The sequence below is a fragment of the Lutra lutra genome, chromosome 9 (assembly GCF_902655055.1).
Source record: "Lutra lutra chromosome 9, mLutLut1.2, whole genome shotgun sequence".
Classification (NCBI taxonomy): Eukaryota; Metazoa; Chordata; class Mammalia; order Carnivora; family Mustelidae; genus Lutra; species Lutra lutra.
Genome location: NC_062286.1, coordinates 37,031,357 through 37,055,988, shown reverse-complemented (window position 1 = coordinate 37,055,988; position 24,632 = coordinate 37,031,357). Strand labels below are relative to the sequence as shown.

At 46.6% G+C, this 24,632-nt stretch overlaps 2 protein-coding genes across 9 annotated transcripts in view; one reads left to right on the top strand and one right to left on the bottom strand.

Moving 5' to 3' along the window:
• The window catches only part of ANAPC1 (anaphase promoting complex subunit 1), a 103,307-nt gene extending 98,443 nt beyond the window's left edge, over positions 1–4,864 (top strand). For all 4 annotated transcript variants that reach the window (XM_047745172.1, XM_047745173.1, XM_047745174.1 and 1 more), the window contains one exon: positions 4,492–4,864. In XM_047745172.1, the coding sequence (XP_047601128.1) occupies positions 4,492–4,607 (116 nt within the window). In that variant the 3' untranslated portion in view covers positions 4,608–4,864. The remainder of the gene's footprint in view (positions 1–4,491) is intronic.
• Positions 4,865–11,415: 6,551 nt separating this feature from the next.
• Positions 11,416–17,106, bottom strand: LOC125109366 (putative speedy protein E7). Of its 5 annotated transcripts, XM_047746262.1 has the most exons (9): positions 16,792–17,105; positions 16,234–16,346; positions 15,646–15,762; positions 15,263–15,460; positions 13,695–13,753; positions 13,284–13,369; positions 12,598–12,772; positions 12,413–12,510; positions 11,416–11,597 (listed from the first exon to the last, which is right to left on the bottom strand). In XM_047746262.1, exons 2-8 carry the CDS (start codon positions 16,247–16,249, stop codon positions 12,451–12,453), a joined length of 711 nt encoding a protein of 236 aa, XP_047602218.1. In that variant the 5' UTR covers positions 16,250–16,346; positions 16,792–17,105; the 3' UTR covers positions 11,416–11,597; positions 12,413–12,450. The 5 variants fall into 5 exon arrangements, with proteins under 5 accessions (XP_047602218.1, XP_047602222.1, XP_047602217.1 ...); XM_047746266.1 differs by lacking the exon at positions 11,416–11,597 and having other exon boundaries at positions 11,948–12,510; positions 12,658–12,772; positions 16,792–17,106; XM_047746261.1 differs by lacking the exon at positions 11,416–11,597 and having other exon boundaries at positions 11,948–12,510.
• Between the last annotated feature and the right edge of the window lie 7,526 nt (positions 17,107–24,632).

The window sequence follows — 24,632 nt, the reverse complement described above, 5'->3', positions numbered from 1 at the left end:
CTTATATTGGAGTGACCTTCCCTCAAAAACAAATAAAAAAGTTTGACAAATCACATAAAACAGCTATTTAAAGGAATTGGTAGCAACCATGCTGGCCAGACTTGACTGAGGAGCCACAGTCCCCATGAGAAGGGAAGCATAATGAGGAAACTCCATATTTACTCAAGCTTTCTTCCAAAGGAATTTGCCAGTTCGTAGCACAAATAGAGTCCCAGCAAAAGGCAGTGGTGCTACTGGGCAGAGTAGCCAGAGGTTAGGTTAACAATTGCCTGAGAATCTAGAACTTGAGCTAAATCCCTGGTAGGAGGGAATAATAGGAATAATAACTCAAAAACCTGGATGTACTCTTTCCTTGAGACCCATACCAAATCTTAAGCATGCACAGGATAAGACTTCAAGAAATCTAGCAAAAGCCAGGAGACTAAAGATGTGAGCAAAGATTTCAGCAACAGCATAGTGCCAGGGAGACAAAGGGTAGTGTTCCAGGGCTGCTCAGGTGTGAAGTGGCTCTGATAAGCATCCCAGCCATTACCACAGCAGGACCAAGCCCCAAGAGTAAAGGTAAAAAGTGAAACTGAGAAGACCTAAAGTTAGCTTCAAGTAGAACAGAAATCTGTTTGCATTCTGCCTGCCTTACAGAAGAAACCATAACCGTCTTAGGAGGAACAAAATATATCCTGAACCTTTATACTTTTTAATACACAGTATCCACTTTTCAATCAAAAATTACAAGACATAACAAGAAAAGAAGGTAACAGAAGCTGACTTATATGTGACCTAGATAAAAGTTACTGGATTGGTCTTAAAATAACTACAACTGATATTACCAAGAAAATAGATGAAAAGATAGAGCATGCCACCAGAAATCTGGAACCAATAAGAAAGAGTTAAATGGAAATTCTAGGACTGAAAAATATAACTGAAATTAAGAATTCAGTGTATGGATTAAGTGGTGTATCAGACACAGCAGATAAATGAACCAGAAGGCAGGTGTGTAGAAAGTAAGCAAATTAAACACAGACGTTGGGTTGAAAATACAGAAAAGGAGCATGGTAGAATATGGTAAAAAAGTCAAACATGCACATAGTTGAGATCCCAGAATAAGAGGAGAGAGAAAATGAGATAGAAGCAATGTTTGAAGAGACTGGGGCTAAAAATTTTTAAAAATGGAGAATGGACATCCACTTAGAGTGAACACTAAGCAGGATAAATATGAAGAAAACCACACGTAGTCACAGAATAGTCAAACTACTAAAAATAAAAGAGGAAACAGTTTTCAAGCATAGACTTCCATTTCCAGCCAGGATGGTGTAACTGGGATTTGATTTGCTATCCTTTGTGGAACCAAAAAGACTAGACAGTGCATATGAAGCAGTGGCTTTTGACACATTGTATATTAGGTGATGAAGAACAGTGATCCCGGAGGATGAAGAACGATGTGATATGCCCTATGATTGCCCCAGATTATAACCTCGAGAGGTCCCAGATGTGGGGAGGGATCGAGAACCTAGGTGGAGCCTGGGAGACTCCGTGAGTTGAGGTCATGTTGCTGAGAGTACAGGGAGACCAGAGGAGCTAGAGTTTACAAGATGAAATCCCAGAGAGGAGAGAGCTACACAAAGAGAAAATGTCAGACATCTGCAGAGGGTCTCCCTCAACTATCAGAAGAGTACTTACTGGTCAGCACATGAATGTGAAGAAACTATGTGAGGGTTGGGGGAGAACTGTCTACATGGATTAGAGGACACACATTACCAGTTGCTTATATAGGTTCAGGAATAATGCCTGTTCCCACAACTTCATAATTAAAGGGGCCATAGATATGCAGAATGGTCTTGCTCTAGTAGTGGGAAATATTTAGCTATAGACTAAATAGACCTGAGTGTATTCTGGTCCCACCTAGCAAATCTTAAAAGCATGGCACAAAAGGATTAAACTTTTTTTCAAGAAATGTAATTCCAGAACAAAGCTCAAAAACATAGAAATACAGAAATACCCAGCACCCAACAAGGTGAAATTCTCAATATCTGGTATACAAAGAAACAGGAAAATAGGACCTATAATGAGATGAAAAACAATTACAGCTGACCTGGAATTGACACAGATGTTCGAATTAGCAGACAAGGACATTAAGACAGTTATTGTAACTCTATTCTGTATTTCAGAACATTAAGAAACATACAAGATATAAAAAGACTGTAATTGAACTTTTTGAGATGTAGAATGCGATGTTTGAGATGAAGAGTACACCGAATGGGATTAATGGGCAGATTAGACATGCCATAATAAGAAATTAGCAAGCTTGATGACATAGCAATAGGAACTGTCCAAAATTAGATGCAAAAGTAAAAGAAGGAAAAAGAGGAACAGAGCATAAATGAAGTGAGCTGTGGAACTTAAAACACCTAATTCACATGTGATTGGAGTCCCTGAAGAAGAGAGAAATTGAGGGAGGAAGAGGTGCAGCAGAAAAAAATATTTGAAGAAATAACACCTGGAAATTTTCCAGATTTGGTGAAAACTGTAAATCCACAGATTCAAGAAATTCAGTGAATCCCAAGCATGAGAAATATGAATAAAGTTATATTAAGGCAATCATAACCAGATTGCCCAAAACTGATGGTAAAAAAGTCTTAAAAGCAGCTAGAGGAAAAGGACATGTTACAGAGATAAAAATAAGAGTGACTGTGTATTTCTCATAGGAAGCAATTTAAGTGATAGATCAGTGGAGTAAAGGACCCAGAGGAAAATAAAATGTCTTGTTAGAGTTTTATACCCAGCAAAAATATCTTTCAAAACAAGTGACCATGAAATAATGCCAGAAACACAGAAGCTGACAGAATTCGTCACCAGCAGACCCACGTTACTAGAAATGTTGTCAATTAAGTCCTTTGGGCAGAGGGAAAATAATATGAGATGGAGATGGGGGGTTACACAAAGGATTGCAGAACACTGGAAATGGTAATGGCATGGGTTTATTTATGCAAGGTTTATTTCTCTTAAAAATACTTTTTTAAAGACCACTGACAGAATAAAAATACCAGCAGTGTGCTATGGAGTTGATAAAACATGCAGAGTGAAAAATAGGACAATAGTAGCTTAAAGACTGGGAAGGGAGAAATGGAAGTACTATGGGAAGGCCTTTATGCTAGTATGTGAAGTAGAATAATCTCACTTTGGTGACACCTTGGGTGAGATCAAAGGTAATCTTTGATCATTTAAATGTGTATGTTGGAAGTCATAAAGCAATTACTAAAGTAAGAAAACAGAATCAGAACTTACTTCAACAAAGAGGCTACAGTGGAATCATAAAAAGTCATGAAAAGTAATCCTTTTAAAAGAGGACAGTGAGGAATAGAGCACGGATGGAACAAATAGAAAGCGAAGAGCAAGACGATGTGTTTAAACCTAACCATTTCAGTATCGCATTGAATGTAAATGGTCTATTACATTCCACAGTGTATTAGTATGTTGGAGTTGTTTCATATCTTCCTGGATGTTTTTATTCTCTGTGCTTGGGTTTTAGTAAGGTCTGGGGAACACCATAGAATAACAATTAAATAAGAAATTTGTCTAAATTTCCGTTGAGGTTTTTTGAATATTTAATTCAGCTGGCTGGCAGACGCCAGTCAATGAAAGGAAACAGGAGTAGTAGTTGCCTCCCTTATATTCTATGTAGCAGATCTCTCTCTTGTGTTAGTCGTGCCTTAATCAGAGAGCCACATGATCACATTGTGAAACTTTTCTGTTCATCTTCATGAGGTCCCATGATCATGAACATGCCTCTGGTGTCTGCATGTCTGCTAGGATGCTTCCTGTGGCCTAGAGTCACAGGGACCATATTCACATATATATTGGAGCTAGGAGAGAGGGAATGGTTTACCATTATATGTGGTCGGATGGAGGCAAAAAGGAAGATGATGCTTAATAGGATTTCAGGTTATATACTTGCTACTTCCTTTAGAGCGGTGTTTCTTGACTTTGGCTGCTCATCAGAATCACCGGGGCAGCCTTCAGGCCTCCAGATGCCCAGGCTCCACTCCATGTGAATTATGTTGGAATCTGTAGGACCACAGTTGAGAACCTTTGCTTCTTGGAGATTGAGGCATTAGATTAACTTCTGTGTTACTCATTTTAAGCCTTTATTCTTTTTTTTAGATACATATTGGAGTGTATAGATTATGGTAGTTGAAAGTAGACAGGCACATTTATTAATTATATTTAAGTAATATGTAAATAGTAACAGTTTCAGATGTAGTTACAGGTCACTTTTTGAAGTACAGAGTAGGATACATTTGACATTTTTATATCAAATTATATTTTACAGTGTATTCGGGAAATTCATAATTTAAATATTACCTTTGGGGAATTGTTTTCAAAGGGAAGAATGTAGCTTTAAATGTGATTATGTTTCTGAAGCTTCCTTGAAAGGGGTGTGTACAGCTGAATTTATATAGAAGTTTGACTTCCCCCCCATTTCCATTTCTTTAGGGAGCACAAGCTTTGCTGAACTCCTCTTCAAATTTAAACAGCTGAAAATGCCAGTGCGAGCTTTGCTAAGATTGGCTCCTTTGCTTCTTGGAAATCCACAGCCAATGGTTATGTGATCATGTCTGGTGGCAAACCTACCCTGAAGCGTGACTTCTGCACAAAAACATGACCAAACAACAAAGCTAAAGAAACATTTATAAGTTTTATAATATAACTAGTGGGGAATGAGCTGCACAAACCTCAATGTATTTTAAAATCCAGGTGTTTTAAATATTCCAGAGGCTCTGTTGCTGTCAGCATTAACATTATATGATATATAAAAGTGAGTTAAAATTTACTTTTGTAAATAAAGTTTTTTGGTTTGTTTTCAAAACTCTTGATTATTTTAGTTTGGGATCTCAGAGAGTAGAGCAGTGGGGGCTGGGGTGGATATTCATTTTTTAAGTCTTCCAGCTAGGGTGATTCAGATGAAGTGACTATGTTTAAATTTGCAAGGTTTTTAAAGAAGCTGTGTCATCAAGTTTTATTCTCTGCAGCAAGAAAATGGCTTTTTAGCATCTCCTAAGATGTCACAGTGTTTGGGTCTAAACTTGGTGTGTACTTTCTGTGACAGTGCTAGGCATCCTCATAGTATGAGCAGTCACCTTCAACAGGAGGACGTTTATACCCTAATGAGGAATGGGTCAACGTGAAGCCTGTTCTAAATAAAGAAAATGTGCAATTTCTACTGAGAGGTCTTCAGAAATTGCATTTAAAAATAAATGATGGTCCATTCCCATCCAAGATTTAGAGAATGTACATCTGTATGGAGAGTTTGTAGAGTAGGTAATGATGAAAGATATTCCGAAAGAGAGGCCTGCAGCTTCAGGTTTCCCGAAGAGGAAGAAGAAAACGCCCTGCTGTCCAGTGCCTGACGTGTGCCCTGCACTTCCCGAATGGCCAGCTGGATTAGTAGAAATGGCAAGATCCATTCAGTGATTTCACATTTCCACATCCTGAATTTTGCTGTTTAGCTCTCAGTGTAAAAATCAAAGCAAACAGAAACGTTTCCATTGAGATTCTGGCAAAAACCCATGTGGCATTTGCTTCTGCAGGTTGGGGGGGGCACACCTATAGTGGTGATGGGTTCTCTCTAGACTCAGTACTCCATCTGCACGCTTGCTCCAGGGACTTGCTCCGGCATTACTGCATAGGTAAGACATGGCTGCCTGGGAGGACGAAATGTGCTTCCCTTTCACACTTAGCTAGTTTTTTATGTAATTGAAAAAAAACCAGGTTACAGAAATTCCATTTGAATCAAGATTTTAAGAACTCAGTATCCGGGCAACTTTTGCTATTTTCAGTCTCAGTTGTTTATGATTTGTATTCCTTTCTCTGAATGATGACTTGAGAGACTGTTACTTGCACATCATGTATTCTCAGATATGAGGGAGAACAGTCATTAGAGTGTTGTCAACAAAAGCAATAATCAGGCTTTCTAAAAGAAAGAGCAGAATACAAGATTGCAGATGGTCTGGACACAGCATTTTCTTTGTAGTTTAGACCCAGTGTTTAGGTAACAGGGAGCAAAGAGGGTATTCTGGGCAGTCTTTTGAGCAGACATGCTAGGATCATCAAAGAAATGAATTCTCGCTATTTATGGGTTCTCAAAAAATTTGGAAAGTAGTTCTCACCATCTATAATATTTTGGCCCCTCACAGTTAAGACAAGGGAAGAGCTGGAGAAGTGTGTCTGACTCCTAAGGGTTTTGGCCCAGAAGTGGCACATGTCACTTCCAGTCACAGCCTGTTGGCAGGAAGTAGATCAATCCACATCGTGTGACTCCTCCTCCATGTGTCCATGAAGGGGAGGAGAACAGCCGCTGGTGAGTACTGGTTACTTAATGTCACAATATGGTTCCTAACTTACCCCACATTCATCTTTTCTACTTACACAGCTACACATGCTTCCATAGATGGGCATAATTAAATAATAGTTGCAAACACCCCCCAAGGGAGGGCCGATATCGGTGTCCCTCGAGTACGATGTCCTACAAAGAGGTGAAGGCCTGAACTTGTAGGTAGCTCTGACATATGGACGCCAGACCCTAGCAGGAGCGTCTGTTGGGTTAAGCCTTACAGAGCTCCCCTCAGTGCTGCCTGATCTTCAGTAAGGCCACTTTTTTACCCTTTGTCTAAGAACCAGCCAACTTAGCTTATGGTGATCCCAGCTCAGAGATCTTTTGACAGCCCAGTGGAAGCAAGGAGCAGGAGGCGGCCTCTCATCTCTCAGCTTGATTGGTGTACAGACCCATTTGGTGGGAGGCCACTGTGCCTGCTGGGCACAGGCCAGAGTTTGGGAGCCACGATTCCGAGTAGAAGCCAGAGCATGTGGATCCAGGCAGGAATTGCCGGAGGAGTGGATTTGTGGACTGTGTGTGTGGCATGTATTCTGAGGAAAGCTATGTCAAAGCCCAATCTGAAGACAGGAGTAGGCCGAAGTCAGGAGAGGATGCTGGTAGCTGAGCGAAGCTGGAAGGCCATGCAGCAATTTGAGATCTAAACCAGGAAGACTTAGTTGGTAGCACATAGATTAACTAATATTTCTTTTGCATATAGGGCTGGGGCCTTGTCTTCTGGGTTCCTCCATCCTCATACCACATTTTGTAGAAAATGCCAAGTTGTATAAAGATCTCTCCAATTCAGCTATGTGGGAGGGGATGGGATTTGGTCACCTTTGTACCCCCAGTATCTGTAGTGTTCAACCAGCAATAGAAGGGAGCAGAGGGGAGGTTGGAGGGGCAGCTCCTAAGAGGGTACCCCCAGGCTGGAGGCCTCTGTCAGCACATAGCAGTCACCCTGCATATAACCATGTAACTGGCTTTTCCTGCTTCCCAGGGCCAGCCAGGTTTCCCTGATTCTGAAATACGTTGCTTGCTTCTCATCAGTCACAAACTGTGGGAAAGTCTTTTTTGCTAAATTGAAAGAAAAGCCCTTAAAACCGTATCCTTAATTCTGGCTTGTGGGTAAGGATGAACTTGCCTGTGGGCCATCCTCTTGCTTTGCTCCATGTTCTGTCCTTCAATGAAAGGGAGGCTGGGATGGGAGTAAGGGCTGCCCAGATGGCAGGACTGTCTGTCTTCAGGCAGCTGCATAAAAGGTCAGCAGTGGAAGATCTCTCTGCCCCTCTTTCTATAGCTGAGACTTCTGAGGCTCAGGGAGGAAAGTGGTGGGTTGGCCCAAGGCCACACTGCTCCTGTCACAACCCCTAACAGGCCTGGGCTTTCAGACCATACTGTTTCAAACCCCCAAATCTGGTTCAGTATTCCCTCTCTTAGTGCAGTAGATGCTGAGAAAGAGGCAGATTAACGTAAATTAGGAGGATGTTGCACCAGAGTTTGGGACCCTTCCCTTCTCTGCGCATCTTTAGAAAAACAAAGACCTTTGTGTACTTTCTTGGAATTAAATTAGTCCTGTGAGCTGCTTTCTGGGTCATATAACAACCATCTTAATTTAAAACGTCTCTTTTAGCTGAAAATATTTCTTCCTATTCTGTGGCACATTATAACATGAAATAGGAAATTTAGAAAAAAATTTATACCAGGTTCAATAAAATCAGTGAAAATCTATTAAAAAATGCACATTCATAATTTCCACTGCTTTTACTCCAATACTTAGGTGTGAAATCTGTTTCCTTGTCTCTGTGGTTAATGGATCCATCTCTGGTCTTACATTCAGGTACGCTGCCTTGGGAAGCTGTAGTCCATGGGCTTCCAGAACCCAGACGTGCTAGATCATGATCTGGGTAATCATGTCAGTGGGGGGACTTATCACAGGGACAGTGTGTGGAAGCTAGTGAGTGCTGCCGATGTTCTTTCATTTGTCTTGTGTTCATATTCGTGCGTATTTTTCATTCAGTCAAGGCTTGTGTTTGCTTACTGTGCACCATTCCAGAGATTAAGAAGATAATCTCATCAACTGAAGTGTGGGTAAATGTATATAGCTCTTCAACAATTGAAGAATCATTAGCAAATCGTTGTAATTAGCATCCCTAGCTGCAATCTCTCTCCCTGGTAAGATCTAGATGAGATGAGCACCAACCCCTACTTGAAATTTCTGCAAAACCCCAGAGGGCTGTGTGGGTGCTATCTTGTCATCTCGGTGTCATCTTGCTCCAAACTCCCTCTCTCCTCTAGTTAATTTTCATTCGGGTCATCTCACTGGATCCGTGCCCTCTGCCTGGACTGGATGTCAACTCAGTATCTTCACCACCTCCTCCCCTTGCTGCTCAGCCTCCAGCTATTTCCTGTGTGGGGCCAGGTTAAGCGTGTGCCACTGGGAGGAGCCAGTGAGAGATGCCCACATGAGGCCTGGAGGTGGAAGAGGTAGCCAAGGCTTCACGGGTCACGGGTGGGCAGGAGGGCAGACGGTGCAAACCTGGCTGCAGCCACCACCAGCTGTGACAGGTGTCCCCCTGCCCCCGGATGAGTTTTGCCAGGGCTTCTCAGGCTTCTGCTCCCTAAACATTTCCATCTACTTCCCTTCATCAACACCCTTTCTGCTTGGGTCCCTGAGCAAACCCTGTGCTGTTAGGTGGGACAAAATGACCCAGGTGTGAAATCAGCCCCATCCCCAAGTCGCATAAAAGCCACTCACACCACTTGGTATCCCCTGGTTTTGCTCATGGAATTTCTAGCCCCTTGGCTATCTCTTGAGCCCCCGGTGCTGTTCACTTTCCTCTCCCATGATCACACCCTCAGGTGTGCTCTAACACCAACATTTTATGACAGTCCTGCAACTCGTACACTAACTCATCTGGTTGGGACCAAACTCAGGCCACAGTGGCAGTGACCCCCCTTGAGTGGCCTTGGGTTTCTCCCTAACACCGAGAAGACTCCCTGACTAAAGGAAGAATGCATGGTCTTTCATCAGCTGAGTAACCCAAATGGTGTGGGTTGGCCCCGTTTTGTGCCAGATTTCCCAAGACTGAGTCACTAGATGCATGAGTGAGGAGAGAAACCACCTCTTAGCCTGTTTCTCCCTTGGCCTTCTGGGGCTGCAAGGACTAGGTGTCACAGATAGTAAGAACTATGATTATTTGCAATTGCAAAGTTCCAGAGGACTCAGGAAGAAAATGCTAAGCCCTCATGGGATAGTCGGGGTTGAACAGCAACTGTATTGCTTCCTGAAGGGAGTCAACTTTTTACAAGACTGGATATTCTGTCTCTGCTTGACTGTGAGGTTCCTGGACATCTTGTAGTCTAAGCAGTTTCATGGCAAATCCGGCATTTCTATGGGAAAAAAGTGATGAAGAGCTAGACAGTGTCTGGTAACTGCAATTATTGCCCAGTAATTAGAATTCCTATCTAGAATAGTTATACATATCTATACATCTGTATATCCATCCACCCATCTATCCATCCGTCTGTCAAGAGTGCTGTAAACTCTAGGAGCATCACTGAGCACATGGAGAGGCGGTGGGCCAGCCCAGGCTTGTGGAATTGCCTGGAATACTGGGCACCTGCCCCCAGATCCTGCCCCCCAACCCCATCCCAAGTGTTCTTCCACGTCTCTGAAGGGTTTTGCATCTGAATGTTCCTTTCCTTGGTATCAAGATCACAATCCCTACTCTTATTGGAGGGTGTTTGCATGGTACACCCCACGCCCTCATCTCATTTTTAGCACCTCAGCATGATCTAAGGATAATCTGACAGAGCTGGTTTTTGCTTTGTGAATCAACCTGAAAGTCTTTTAGTTGTGAGTTCAGATTTATTCATACAAGTAATATGATTGATCTCAGTTGAATCTCATTTTTTAATTGTTTCTGTATTTCTACTATATTTCTTATATTTACCATGTAACTTTGATTTTTTTTCCTCTTAAAATTTGTCATATTCATTTATTTGGCATTCAGGATGATTGTATTCTTGTGCATACATTTAACATTAATATCCGTATAGGATTCTTCCAGTCACCCCCCCTTTTTTTTTAACCTCAGCTTCCACTGCCTTTTTCTGGCCTCAGTAGCACCCTGGGACCTCCCCACCTGTCCCCCAGGCATCCATCCGTTCATGACATCCTCCTTTCTTCTCTCCCTTCTCCTCTCATTTTGAAACTTGGGTTATTTCAATGATGTCAGAGCCTATGATGGCATAGGATTCCCCACTTTACTCCCATTCTTGTTTCAGCATTAGATCCACACATCAGTGAGCTCCATGTCTCCCTCTAGTCTCCTGGCTGGAATTCCCCACCAGTGTCAGGAAAGCCTCCAAGGACAACTGTCCCCAAGATGCTGATTGCCTAGAATAGGCTGGCCACATCCTATATCCTCTCTCCTCATGTGTTTCTCCCCCCTTCCTGTCTCCTTCTCTTCACCTCACCATCTTCTAGCTATTTCTTTGGCCTCTTCCTTCAGGGGCCTCCTCCTCAGTGATCCAGGCCTCTTCCCAGACTTTCTGTCCTCTCTCCCAGATTCTCAAGTTTCCACAGAGGCTCCTGCTCTGGTCTCTTGGCTCCTTTGGTCCCCCCTCCACGTTACTACTACACTCTTCCAGATTACCAGGGGTCAGGGCCTTTGCAGGCTGACACTCACTGGAAGGTTGGGGAGCCATTGTGCTATTCAGGCTGTCATGGTTCTGACGGTCCCCACACCCTCCTTCCTGTAGGTCTGAGGAAAACTGAAGGCCCAGTGCTGTCCCTCTGTGCCTCCCGGAGCCTGCCAAGGAGGCAGCAGCTTGGTGTTGGGGCAGGAGAGGCAGGGGATGGGTGGGAGCTACAAGAAAAGAAAGCGAGATCAGAGCAGAAGGCAGACTCCCGGGTGAGGAAGTTCTCAGTGCACCACCACAGGTGCGTGTTGGAAAGGGGCTCAGGCAAAATCAGCTGCCCCCCCTCAGTGCTTGTGTAAGTGACCAGATCCAAGAGTGGCCCCTGTAGCCACTATTTGTCTCTCTTTCTTTTATTATGGCAATAATGCCATTTTCTCTGGAATTTGAGATTCTGACATATATAGTAGTTGTTGGTCCTCAAATAAGAAGCCTGTGGATGAATTAAACTTTATCCCAAACTTGGTTTATCACAGAGCACACTTGACCTTCTTTTTCCTAGGGTCAGAATGGGCTCCATCACACCCTGCAAAGAGGTGGGGGGGTGGCTCAGTTCACAAGATTATTCTGGTATAACCATCTCCCCAGGCAAAGGGTGCCTTCTGTGTTTCACCAAAGGTCTCCCCCTCCAACTTCAAGTAAACCCAAAAATAAAAACCAAATTTAAACAAAAGAAAACATGTTCTAAAGAGCATGGTGCTGGCCAAGCGTCCACTTTCATAAATGTGGCATCTACGGTGTGCTTTCTCACAGTTCTCCAGGTGCTTGGTGCCATTTTTTCCCCAGCGATCTGATCTTTGCAGAGACCAGGAGCCCTAGAAGTTCCTTTTGCCTGTGACAAGACAAAACTGACACATCCTTCAGGGACCTAGCTACTAAGCTTGCTTCATGTGGGAGGTAAACATACCACTTTTGATGACATGTTGAAATTAATCTCTCTCTTTCCTCCAAAGAGCCACCAGGGGAACAACCCCCCTTTCCAGAAAGGGTGACTTCAGTGTATTCCATTTATTTGTTTAAAATTTTCAACTCCGATCAAAACCCCACAGAGGTTTTCATTATTTAGATCAGCATTTCCAGGAGTTTTCCCAAAAAGTTTTTTTGATATGCAAATCGGGATCTGGTGTTGCATACTTGATTCCATAGTCAAATGCATTTGGAGAGTTTTGATATAAACACAGGTAATTACTTTCTGTATCACGGGAGTTCTCAGAGCCCTTAGATGCTAATATGCTCAAAGGGATGCTGTACTGCTTCCCCTTCATGCCCACCAACCCAGGAGGTGACTGCAGGGGCACAGAAGGAGGAGACCTCCTGTCCGCGGAGCCCCAGAGCACTCACCTGCACCACCTGCAGCCCCCGCTCTGTTCCCCGGGGACCTAGGGGGCGCACTGGCGCTCCCGACTCCAGACCCAGTGATGCGGGTTCTGGGCCTGGATCTGAAAGGGAAACAGCAGCCTGAGCACCTGGAGCAAGGGCACAGCCCCACCACTGGGGTGCGCCTCCCGCCCAGGTCCCCAACAGACCTCCTCACACAATTCCGGGGTGACCCAGGCACGGTGCCCCATTGCATGGAAGAACTCCACCTTCAACTTCAGGAACTCCTTGTAGAGCTCTGGCCAGTGCTCCCTGCCCAGCAGGAACTGGAAGATGCTCCGTTTGGATGTGGGGTTGTCCTCCTCCATGTCAGAGGCAATGTAGCTGCCGTGGGGAAAGGGGGGACGCTTGTCAGGCCCAAATGAGGGCTGGCCTCAGGCAGCATGGCCAGGTGAAACTGCAGAGGTCACACCGGAGAACCCAGTGCCCAGGGCGGTCTGTCCAGGAAGGAGGGTCCGGGAAGCCCTATCTGCGGGGAGTCTGGCTCCAGAGGGACAGCAGGACCGTTCTCGGGACCCAGCCTGTGGGGCCCACACTGTCCCTGGCCTAGGCCAAGGTTCTCGCCATTTCCCTGGGGCTTCTCCCTCTGGTCACTCAGTCTCTGAGCAACAAGTGATGTTTCTTGGCTACTTTTGCAGACTTCCCCTCCCCCATGACCTTACTCATTGCCTTCCCCTCCCCCCCACAGAGCCTTGTGTGCTCTGTGGCCAAGAGGAACCACCACTTGAGACCCTCAGGTGCATAGGCATGGCCAAGCCCATCCTGATGGGGTGGTGAGGCTGTGGGATGGGCGGCTGGAGGGCAGAACTGAGAGCATCCCCGAGGCAGCACTCACAGGGCCAGGAAGAAGTGGATCCTGTTGTAGAGGTGGCCGGGCAGCCCGACACGGCCGAAGTACTCCACCACCATGGAAAGCAGGTACTGTGTGGACATGGGAGGCAGGCAAACGGTCAGTAGAGGTGGGGAGAGTGTCCCACAAATGGCCGCAGGTCCTGCCCCATCCAACGGCCATGGCGGGAACCCCTCAGGGTGGGCTGTGCTGAGGCCCTGTGGCATGTGGAGAGGAACCCATGGGGAAGCCAGGAGAAGATGCCCATAGGCAGGCCAGGCCTCAGGGCCTGACATGGATCGCGGGTCCCCCCCGGGCTTCTCCCACCCGACCAGAAATCTGGTTCTCTGTTCCTGCCCCCATGGGTGGTGACTGTGTGGACCCCATGGCCCCTCCTCATTTTGGTGCTGCAGATACCTTATCAGATACTTTGAGGAAAATGTCAGCTTCCAAGAAGCTCTGGATCACGGGGTCCTCTGTAAAGGAAGGGAGAAGTGAGGGGGGCCTTGGAGCAGCCCTTCTGGGAGAACTGAGCGGAGGGCTATGGGACATTCCAGAGGGAAGGAGGAAAACCAGAGCCTCCCCCAAGTCCCTTTGTCTCTCTGAAGTGGAGGCAGCCTCCCTTCTGCCAGGAGGGTTGTGAGTCTTAATATTTGTGACAGTGGCTTTTCCTTCCAGTGATGCCTGTCGTGAGTTTCAGCTGTGTGTCTTGGATTTTGCTATTATCAACTTCCACGTGATGGGCAGGGGTACATCCACTGATCACAGAGATGTGACCTGACTCTCAATGCTTAACACATTTGCCCCAAGCCAGAGCTTGGCTGCAGCCACGGTCGCTGTGACAGCGCATCTATCCTTGTCACTTTATCATGCTGCAGCCGAGTGAAGCTTTCTGCCGCCTCCCGTTAACCGAGTGCCCTGAGCTTATGGTGTTCGGTCCACAGCCCCTGGGGGTGCTGGGCGTCCTGCCCTCCTCCTCCTGGATCCCCTCATTTCCTGCAGATAATGACCTGACCTCTCAGCCTCCCCTGCCCCCTGCTCCCAGCAGCCTTGTCTGGGATTAGAGTTGTCCCCTGGAGGTCCCATTTTCCAGGGGAGCCCTGAGAGAATGCTGGGCACTGTCTCTCCCTCGCTCCTTGCCTAGGACAATGACACTTGCGCAGCAGCGTGACCCTTCTCCAGTGAGTCTGGCTCTCTGCAATAGAACTTTCTGTGATGATGAAAGCATTCTAGATCTGTACCATTCAATACGGTAGCCATTAATCATGATGTGGCTGCTGCACACTTGAAATATGGCTCATGAGACTGAGAAACTGAATTTTTAAATTTAATTTTAAATGAGTTAAGTAAGCTTTTCATAGCTACCTGTGGCTAACGAATGCTGCATTGGGCAATATGATCACAGTGTCCCCAGGGCTATCACACTTAATCCTGCCTCTGCTCCTGATGGCACCTTCTCAGACACACGTCCCCTGAGGACACTGTTTCACAGAGCTCCCCTCTCCTTGCTCACACTCCGTCTCCAGGCATTGTTGCCTTTGGAAAAAAACATTACTTCTCTGCATTTGTCACTGGCTGAGAGCAACTTATTTCTGTATAGCTTTGTTTTGTCTCCTCCCACCTTGAACGTAAAAGCAGAGAGATCTAGGTTGTCTTTTCATCGCTGATCTCCAAAATCTTAATGGGAGGGAATCTGTGAATGTATCTGAGTGGGCAGAGGTTGCAGCCCTTGATTTGTTCTGAGATGTCTTGACCGTTGAGCACTCTCCTCTGTAGCCTCCCCCACTCCCGCTAAGAACTTGTCTCAGAGAGGAGAAACCTGTCGGCCTCTCCAGCAGAATCAAGGTCCCTCTGTGTCGGGTACCACCAAGACCCCTGACAGCTCAGAGCCCAAAGCAGGGAGATTTGAGTACGATCCCAGAGCCACTGCCTCCAATGTGACTCTCCGCAGGGCCCTGACCGCTCCATCCGCTCAGAGCACACACCCAGAAGTCGGTAGAACGCTTCTTGGTCTTCAGGACGGTAACTGGGTCTTCTCCTCTTGTTCATCCTGAGTTTCATTCCCTCAACATGATTGACCGTCCAGATGTTCCTCTTCTGGCCCCTCTTCTTCCAGGACCTCAGCTCAGAGACAGCTTCCAAGGTGGCAGAGTTGGAGGCCGGGACGCTGCTGTCCTGGGCCGCTGCAGAAACAGAAGATTCTGAGTTAGCGTGGATGTGACCCACCTGGGAACTGGAGTCCTTGTCTTGCCGCTCACTCTGATAACTGGACCTGGACTCAGCCTCGTGAAGATAAGATGGTAAGTGGTCGCTCAGCAGCAGGTGACGCTTCATGCAGGGACGCTGAGGCACACCCGGGGACACATACCTGCCGTGACATCCATCGATCTCCTCCTCTTCCGGCCTCTCATTCTCCTGGCTCTCCACTCAGGGACAGCCTCTGAAGAGGCAGAACCGGAGGCCAGAGGGCTCCTGTTCCATGGAGCTGCAGGGAGAGAGGAAGGATCCCGTGTAAACATGGCGGGAGGACCCACCTGGAAATGCTATGCTCTTCCTTTCCCGCTGCCCTTGAGAATTTTGCATGTGACATCTGGAGGGATAAGAGAGTGACCATCACCCCTTTGCGCCTGTCTGTAGATGAGCGTAGGGATTGAGTTACCATTTCCCGTTCTTTGCCAGGAGAAGCTGCTCTCCTGTGCCTCTTTCCATGGATTGTTCTGCCTGGAAGATACCTTTACAGAGACAGATGTAAAATTCTCTCGTCATGATGTCTTTAATCGCCACAAACGTGCACAGGCTAGTGACATCCCTGTCTCACCCCGAAAGCCCTTTCCCCTGCCCATGCAGACCCAAACACATGAGAGCAGAGAGGAGGAATGGGAAGTACTATTGGAGCCATGGTGTTCTGGCAACTTCAGTCATTCAGACTGGGCAGAAGCCAGACGACCGCGCACACCTGCTTTCCCTTCCATGCATACCCTTTTCTTCTGACTCTTCTTTGCTGGGTCCTGTTGGCTCAGAGCAGTCTCTGAGGCAGCTCATGTGGAGCCCAGAGGGATCCTGTCTTCTCTGCATATGGAAAAAAACAGAGGGCACTCAACCTGATTCTGACCGGGCCATTTCTATTTGCTTAACCTGCTCCTGGTGAAACCTAATAATAATTAAAATGACAATAATAGGGGCGCCTGCATGGCTCAGTGGGTTAAGCTTCTGTCTTTGGCTCAGGTCATGATCCCAGGGTCCTGGGATCGAGCCCCGTAATTGGGCTCTCTGCTCAGCAGGGAGTCTGCTTCCCTTTCTCTCTCTCTGCCTGCCTCTCTGCCTACTTGTGATCGCTCTCTCTGTGTGTAAGAAAAAAAAAAAAAGAAAGAAAAGAAAAAAAGAAAGGCAATACAACAATATAAAATAGCTAACAGTTATTGGTTGCTTATTGAACTTCCAATATTGATCAATGCATAAATAATGACCTCATTCAATCCTTATAATGATCTGTGAGGTAAGGTGTATGACTTACATGATTTACAGATGAGGAAATGGAGACTTGAGTTGAGTAAGACTTGTTCCTTGACTGAGGTTAGAGCACTTTGGAGTTGGGATTAGGACTCGTGTCTGACCAGTGCTCAAGGGAGGAATGGCCAGGGGCAGCTGGAGTTGAGCCTCAGTCACCCTTCTAGGAAGGCCGAGCTGGGTGGCCTTACATACTCAGTCTAGTACAGGAATGAGTGACACTCACCCAGATCGGACCTCTTGGCTCTCTCAGGATCTAGGCCCCTTACCCTTACCCGGAGCACAGCCTCAGAACAGTGTGAGAAGAACACTCACTGTAGCCAGGTCTTTGGAACCAAATGGCTCCCAAGATTCCAGAGCCCTTGACACGAATGACTGATGACATCACATCATTCCACCAGGAACTGCTTTTTGGTCTATAAAAGGAGGTCAAGAAAAAGAAGATGCACCTCAAAGAAAGGCAGTTAGTGTCCCGGCCTGAGTACTGGGCTCACCTCCTTTTATCCCAAAGTTGTCTCCGCTTTGAAACTCATCCTGTGTATAACCAAATCAATTAATGATTCCAGATGAAAGCAATGCACCCACATATCAAAAACACAAACTTAAAAGTTGACAAAGTGCTCCTCCATAATAAAAGCAACTCAGGTAGTTTATTTTTATTATCTTCTCATTTCTGTTTAGCTATGATCACAGTAAGATTAAACATTTTTAACTTTTATATTTTGAGATAATTGTAGATTTATATGCACTTGTAAGAACTCTTTACCTAGGAGCACCTGGGTGGCTCAGTGGGTTAAAGCCTCTGCCTTCGGCTCAGGTCATGATCTCAGGGTCCTGGGATCGAGCCCCACGTCGGGCTCTCTGCTCATCGGGGAGCCTGCTTCCCCCTCTATCTCTGCCTCTCTGCCTACATGTGATCTCTCTCTGTCGAATAAATAAATAAAATCTTTAAAAAAAAAAAAAAAGAACTCTTTACCTAAATGTTAGGTGTGGCTCTAAACAGGACACTGCTAATTTTTTTTTTTTTAAATGAACACATTGGGACACACACTTTCATGAATGTCATCTTGTTTGAAGTGGTCACTCTTGGAGATTTTACATATGGACGGTGTTCCTATTATCGCTCCAAATTCTTTGTGAAGGGTCTTCAGAACATGAATATCCTCAGTGGGGCACGTTTCCATTATTTAAAATTAGTTTTTTGGCATCAAGAGTGTCCCTACCCTAAGGCAGGTGATGGAGTCACTTTTACCAGCTACTCTGCTGGGCCCCAGAAGGTGGTCAATTCATATTTGTTGAAATGAACCAAGAAACCACGGAGGGGGTGGAAAGCTGGGGATGCTCATTTGCTTGGGGGAACTTTTAAATAGGATCTACCAAACTGTTAAGACAACACTTGGATATCTTTACGTTGGTGTGTTTGCCTTGGAAAACAGACCAAAAAGGAACTATTATGTTATAGTTCCACGTCGCAGCAGGTACCCTGACCTTTCCCTCTGCATGTTTGAAAAATATTGAACCCAGTGATTGAACCTCTTGGTTTTCTCATCTCTAAAATAAGAATATGAGAACACACCTCATATCAACTGTTCCGAGGGTCAAAGGACCAAAACCTATTTGTCAAATGTTACCTGGCAAATGCTATAGTTGTAAGCCATAGGGAGGTCTCTGTCCCTCATCTTTAAGTCTGAACCCATGTGTAGAATAATTCTGTGATGTAAGGTCCCCTTGTCCTGAAGTACCCTCTCGTGGGAGCAAGAGACTCAATGGTGGCCTCAGATAATAGCCCAGGTGACCAGAGCCCTTTGTTAGGGAGCACAGGTCTGGAGCTGGGTTCCAGGGTAGGACCGTTGATTGGTGGCATTTCCTAGTCACCTCCCGCCCTGCAGGGTGGGCGGGGCAGTGCTTCTGATAAGTTCATTGGTAGGTGGCAAAGCCCGGTCCACCCCTTCGGCTTTTGCTGTGTGATGCCCACAGTGGCCAGTAGGTGGCGCGAGTCGCACACCATTGCCACTGCCGCTGGCTGCGCTCTTTTGAGCCATTCTCAGAAGGGAAAGGTCTATTTCTAATCCAGCCTGGGCTTTATGGCAATGCTTAATCACATGGAAAGGAACATGCAATAACTACTGGTATTTCTGTAAACACACATGCTAAGTGCAGCTGCCAGTTGGGGATGAGGACAGAAGGAACACTCAGGGAGAGTTCTCCTGAGGACAGTCTATAAAAGGAAAACCCTGCGGCTTTTTAATTCAAGAGCCTCCCAGTTAACCTTTCTGACTCATAGAAAGAAACATTTAGAACCCGGAAGGACAATGATAACACATTTTGTGGATTGTAACCTGGTCCTCTGTCTACGCTGCCACCTCCCCTTTTCCCCAAATGGCCAGTTTCAGAAGGAAAGACCAGTTCCCGGGCCCAGGGCGGGCATGCCCACCTCCCAGCCCCTGGCAAGGCCTGGCTGAGGGGCAGAGCCAGCGCCTCCTGAACTGACCGTGACTTATTTCTCTCTCCTTTGGTCCTGGCAAATTGCCTGTGTCTTGTGTTCCTTCTTTCTCTGTCCTTTCCTCCTTTCTCATCCTACCATTAATAAGACCGGCGTTGGATTGCGAAGCTGAAGGAGGAGACATGTCACAACAAAACAAAGAGTGAAACCTGGTCATTGATGGAGCAATAAGGTCCGGGGGGCTCTTAATTTTAACGTGTGGACACTTAAAGCACTGTCATACGGTATACATAACATAAAATTAGCCTTCCTAGCCATTTTACGTGTACTTAACACATTCGTGTGGTGCAACTGTCACCCCCATGCACCTCCTAAGTTCTCCTGTTGTAAAACTGAAACGCTGTCCCTGTGAAACACCAACTCCCCATTCATTGTCCCCTCCCCATGACCCCTGGCCACCGCCGTTGGACTTTCTCTATGAGGGTGACTATTCTAAGCGCCCCATCTAAGTGGAGTTGTACATCCTGGTAGTTTTGTGACTGGCTTATTTCACGGAACAGAACATCCTCAAGGTTCATCCGTGGAGCATGCGCCAGACTTTCCTTCCGCTTTAAGGGCGAATGCTATTCCCTGACGTGTGCACACCAGATTTTCTTTGTCATCCATCCATCCATTGATGCTGGGATTGCCTGTATGTTTCAGTTATCACCAATATGTGGCTGTTAATGTGGGCGTACAAAGATTACTTTGAGATGAGCTTTCTGTTCTTTTGCGTAGGTACCCAGAAGCAGAATGGCCAGATCACGTGGTGATTCGATTTTCTAGTGTCTGAGGAGCTGCTCAGTTGCTTTCCATAGAAGCTTTTACATCTCATCCATAGGCCTCACGGGTCCTAATTTCTCCACATCCTTGTCAGCACTTGTTTCTGTTTTGTTTTGCTTTTGGATAGTAGCCGTCCTAATGGGTATGAGATGGTGTGTGGACACTGAGTTTGTTTTCTCTAGGGCTTTCTCTTGAGTGGACTGGGTCACCTGATATCGTCTTATGACAGTGGTCTTATGATAAAGAAGATGTCTTCCCGCCCCCATCCTCTCCTCAGAACCTCTGCCCCCAGAGCCCTCCAAGTGTGGGTACATCTAGGGCCGGCCCCTCTACCAGGGGACCCACTTGAGAGCAGCTTCATTTGGACCAGTCTTGGGTCACCAGAATTTCCTGAGGTGTTACCGGGTCACAGCTTGAGCTCCTCTGAGGACGGGAGCAAGGCAGGCTGATTAGCTAACTGCACTGTGGTGCTCTCCCGCTCCATGGGGGAAGGTCCCAGGGGTCTCTCCCTCAGAAGGCTCTCCCTGGAAGGAGTCTAGGGAGCCTGGGAAGCTTGAAGTCCTCAGCCTGCCTTTGAAATATCTCACAGCATCTCCAGGGACATGGCATGGGCACATTTACCCAAAGGGTGACAGGAGTTACCGGGAGTGTCTGCACACCCAGCCTTCAGTCACCCCTAATGTTCTCTTGGGGCCAACTGCTATATATTGCTGTGGGGCAGCCTCCTAATTACAGATGCATTTCTTTTAAAAAACTTTCCAGAAACAGAGTGAAACTTTCTCACGCATCTTGTGAGAGAAACGTTTCGTGGCAGATAGTAGTCAGTAAAGGGCCATCTGCCCCCACAGAGCAGAGACTCGGGAGGAGGCCCAGCCGTGACTCAGGGTGAGTGACCAAGTGCTGGGGTCTTTGGGGATGTGGGTGCGATGGCCTCAGGTAGGCTTTTGCCTGAGTCCCAGGTTGGCACTTAATTTGTTCTGTGTCCTTGACAAAAATGAGCTTAATGAGAGCTACCGTTGGAGTTGCCCGGAGGTTTAAAATGAGCTAAGGATACTCTTGCTTAGAAGCTTCTGGAATAGGGAAGTGCTGTCCATGGTTTCCCTCTTTTCCCTCTTGTCATCTGCTCAGCACAAGATGGGAGTGTTGTTGAGTCCAAGTCCAGGCAGAGAGACGAGGAAGATCAGGGAATAAAAGCCGGAGTCTTTTGGTGGACAGCTGCCCCGGCAGATGGACAGACGGATGTGCTCCCTGCAGTGGGGAGAGGAAGGTGCAGGGGATGGAACTCCAGCTCGGGGATTCCTGACTCACTCTGGCCAGGGATGAGGTCCCACACAGCACCCACCACTTTCTGGTTAAGCTGGGCTTTGGCCTTTGGAAGGGCTCAGCTTCCCAAGTGAGGGCTCTGCCCTGATTTCTGCTTCGTTGCTGCTACCAGGGGCCCAGCTGCCCAGAGGCAGGTACAACTTACGGAACTGCAGGAGAATTTCTAGTTTTATTGTTTTAGAAAAATCACATCATTCATCGAGCATTGAGCTTACATTTTGAGATGTTTGTTGGCTGGTAATTAAAGGGCTATTCATGATAGGGGCTTTTTATTAAACGGAAGGTAATAACTTCTATGAGGTGGGTCTGCAAATCCTCTTGGTTAACAGTTCACAGTTTGCCTTTCACTGATTTCGTCTCATTCTTTCCTTTGACGCTCCCATGTGGCAACAAGGTCCCCCTTTTATAGATGGGGAAACGGAGGCTGAGACGGAGGGCCCCTGCAGGCTGTGAGGGGTGCCTGGGGCGTCTCGAGGGCACACTCGTCTTAGTGCTGGCTTCCCCAGTCCCCATCGGTTAATGTGTGTCTTCGGCTGTGGTTCGGGGACACACTTGCGGGCACTAGAAGCTCCCTTTCCAAGAGGGAAGCTTAGTTCATATCTCAGTTTTAGGCAGGGGATGCAAAACACTACCTAGTTATGTCTGGGGTGTGGACAGAGGGAGAAGGCGGATTCAATGCCGATCCTGCTTTGCTACTCAGGAGGAACCCAAACCTTAGCATTTCACTCTGTCGTTTCTATCTTTCCCCTTCTCAGGGCTCTTCGGTTAACTAACCAGGGGCAGGAAATGCCCAGCCCTTTCTTCTCCTGGAGAGGCTAGAGAACACGGAGAATGGTGAGGAGCACAGTTGTTGGGGGGAAAGGGGACGGGCAGAGAGCGGGGCCAGCTCATTTGACAAGGAGCCCTGAGAAATGTGAACATTGGAAGTTCTTTGCTGAGTCAGAGCATCAGCTGGCCTCCTCTTTTTTTTTTGCAGATTCCCCGAAATTTGGTTGCAAAGGGCCCGGCACCTTCCCGGGGCTTTTGCAATCTGGAAGGTAGGCAGCGTTCACCAGAGACCAACGTCCATGGCTGGGGAGGCTCCCACAGTCCTTCCATGCCTGGCGGCTGCACTCTTTAATTTGGGGACTATTGTGGTATTGTTGGCATTATTCAGGGTTTTGGTTTCAATAGGCTCTGTGATGATTTCTTTGTTATTTCACAGAAATTGGTACCCATGGTCAGCATGTAATGGGGTAGCCTTGGTTCTCTTGCTTTTGCCTAACATCTTTCCAGAAGAGCAAGGCAGTGGGAAAGGGAGTGCGGTGAGTTTGTTGACCTGCAGGCATCAACCGTGGGACCTCATACTCTTGCTCAAGAATTTGCCCAGGCTTGGGGCATTTGTAAGTTTGCAAAAATAATATAGTTGGTCTTCACTGTTTGCCCCCTCAATATGAAGAAGCTTCTTGTTTTTTGTTTTGTTTTGTTTTCCATAGTGAGGAAGAAAGAATTCTGCTTTTCTAGAATCTGGCCAGATCTCACAGGGGTGACATGTTTTAGTACTTACATTTGCTGTGTTCCTGTCCCTCTGACTTTTTTTTTTAAAGATTTTTATTTATTTATTTGACAGATCGAGATCACAAGTAGGCAGAGCAGCAGGCGGGGTGGGGGGGGTGGGGAGCCGGCTCCCCGTTGAGCAGAGAGCCCGATGCGGGGCTCGATCCCACGACCCTGAGATCATGACCTGAGCTGAAGGCAGAGGCTTAACCCACTGAGCCACCCAGGTGCCCCCTGTCCCTCTGACTTTTACAGACTTGTCTTATTCCTTTGAATTACAGATGCTCATGGCACATACTCCTTGGGATCCTTCACGTTGTTTATGGTGAATTCCTAAAGGTCACACCAGTTTTTCTCTCATGGTCTAGGAACTCACAGAGTTGATCCTTGAGGCCAGGGTTCCTCTCTGGACACCTGGAGCACCCAGCCCTGACTTTACCTGTTCTCCAGATGTTGCTGCATGAGTAATCACCTTGGACACACCCTCTCCTGTGTTGGGACCCCTCTTTTGCGAGGTGATGGAATGCGATATCTCTGCGGTGGAAAGTTTATGTCCGCTTTTCCTGGGATGCTTGGTGACCAGGCTGTGGACCCCATTCTGGCTTTCTGAAGGTGTGTCATGGTCCTGATATAGACCACCCTGTTTTAGAAGGGAGAGGACCCCAAGGATCCCTCCCAGCCTCTTGTTTCCTATAACCACCTATAACTTTCTGTAGGAACAGAGGCTCAGACGGCAAGTAAAGTAAAGAAGGACAGAAACAGAATCTGTAGACTGATTTTTTGGAGTGGGTAGGTAGGATCTTTTAAAAATATTGAGATATCATTTACATTACAAAATCAACATATTTTGATTAATTAACCTATTGCACCCTTAATGAATTTTGATAATTATATAGAGTCATGTAACCACTGCCACAATTGAGATATGGAACATTCTAGCACCCAGAGATGTTCCTTTGAACTTCTTTGAAATAACCCCCTCCCTTTGGCCCCAGCAACCAGAGACCTGTTTTCTATCACTATAATTTTGCCTTTTCTAGAATTTCATAGAAACACAACCAAACAGTATGTAGTGTTTGCATCTGGCTTCTTTCACTGAGCATAACCAATTTGAGACGGGTCTGTGTCCCCATGTGCAACAGTGGTCAGACCCTTTCTACTGTGGAGTGGTTTTACCAGGCATGGATGGGCCACATTCAAATTCCCATTCACCAGCTGATGGGCAGTCAAGTCATGTCTTGTTTCTGGTGATTATGAAGAAAGCTGCTACAGGTCTTCATGTGCATGTCTGTTTTCATTTCTCCTGGGTAAGTATCCAGAAGCTGGTTTGCTGGGTCGTGGGATGGATTTATGATTTGTAAGATACTGCCTGTTTCCCAAGGTGGCCACACCAGTCTGTTGCCTAAAGGGGCACTTTTAGCCCAGGATGCATGACTGCCCTTCCTGATGTCTGTGGGTATCTTTCCATGCAATGATTTTTCAAGAAGTTTGTCGGACACGTAAGGAGGGTACATGACTTTTAGGCAAAAGACGATTGCCTCTCTGTGGATGAGATGAACCTGGTTTTGAACTCCGGATGCTGTAGAAAGGTTTGCATTGTCCTGCTGAAGAAAGCAGGTACACCCTGACACAACACAGGTGGGAGTCACGTCTCCCCCGTGTCCTTCTAACTCTATCCGTCAGTTTTGCTTGTGGGCCTCACATGGCAGTTCCAAGTTCATCCT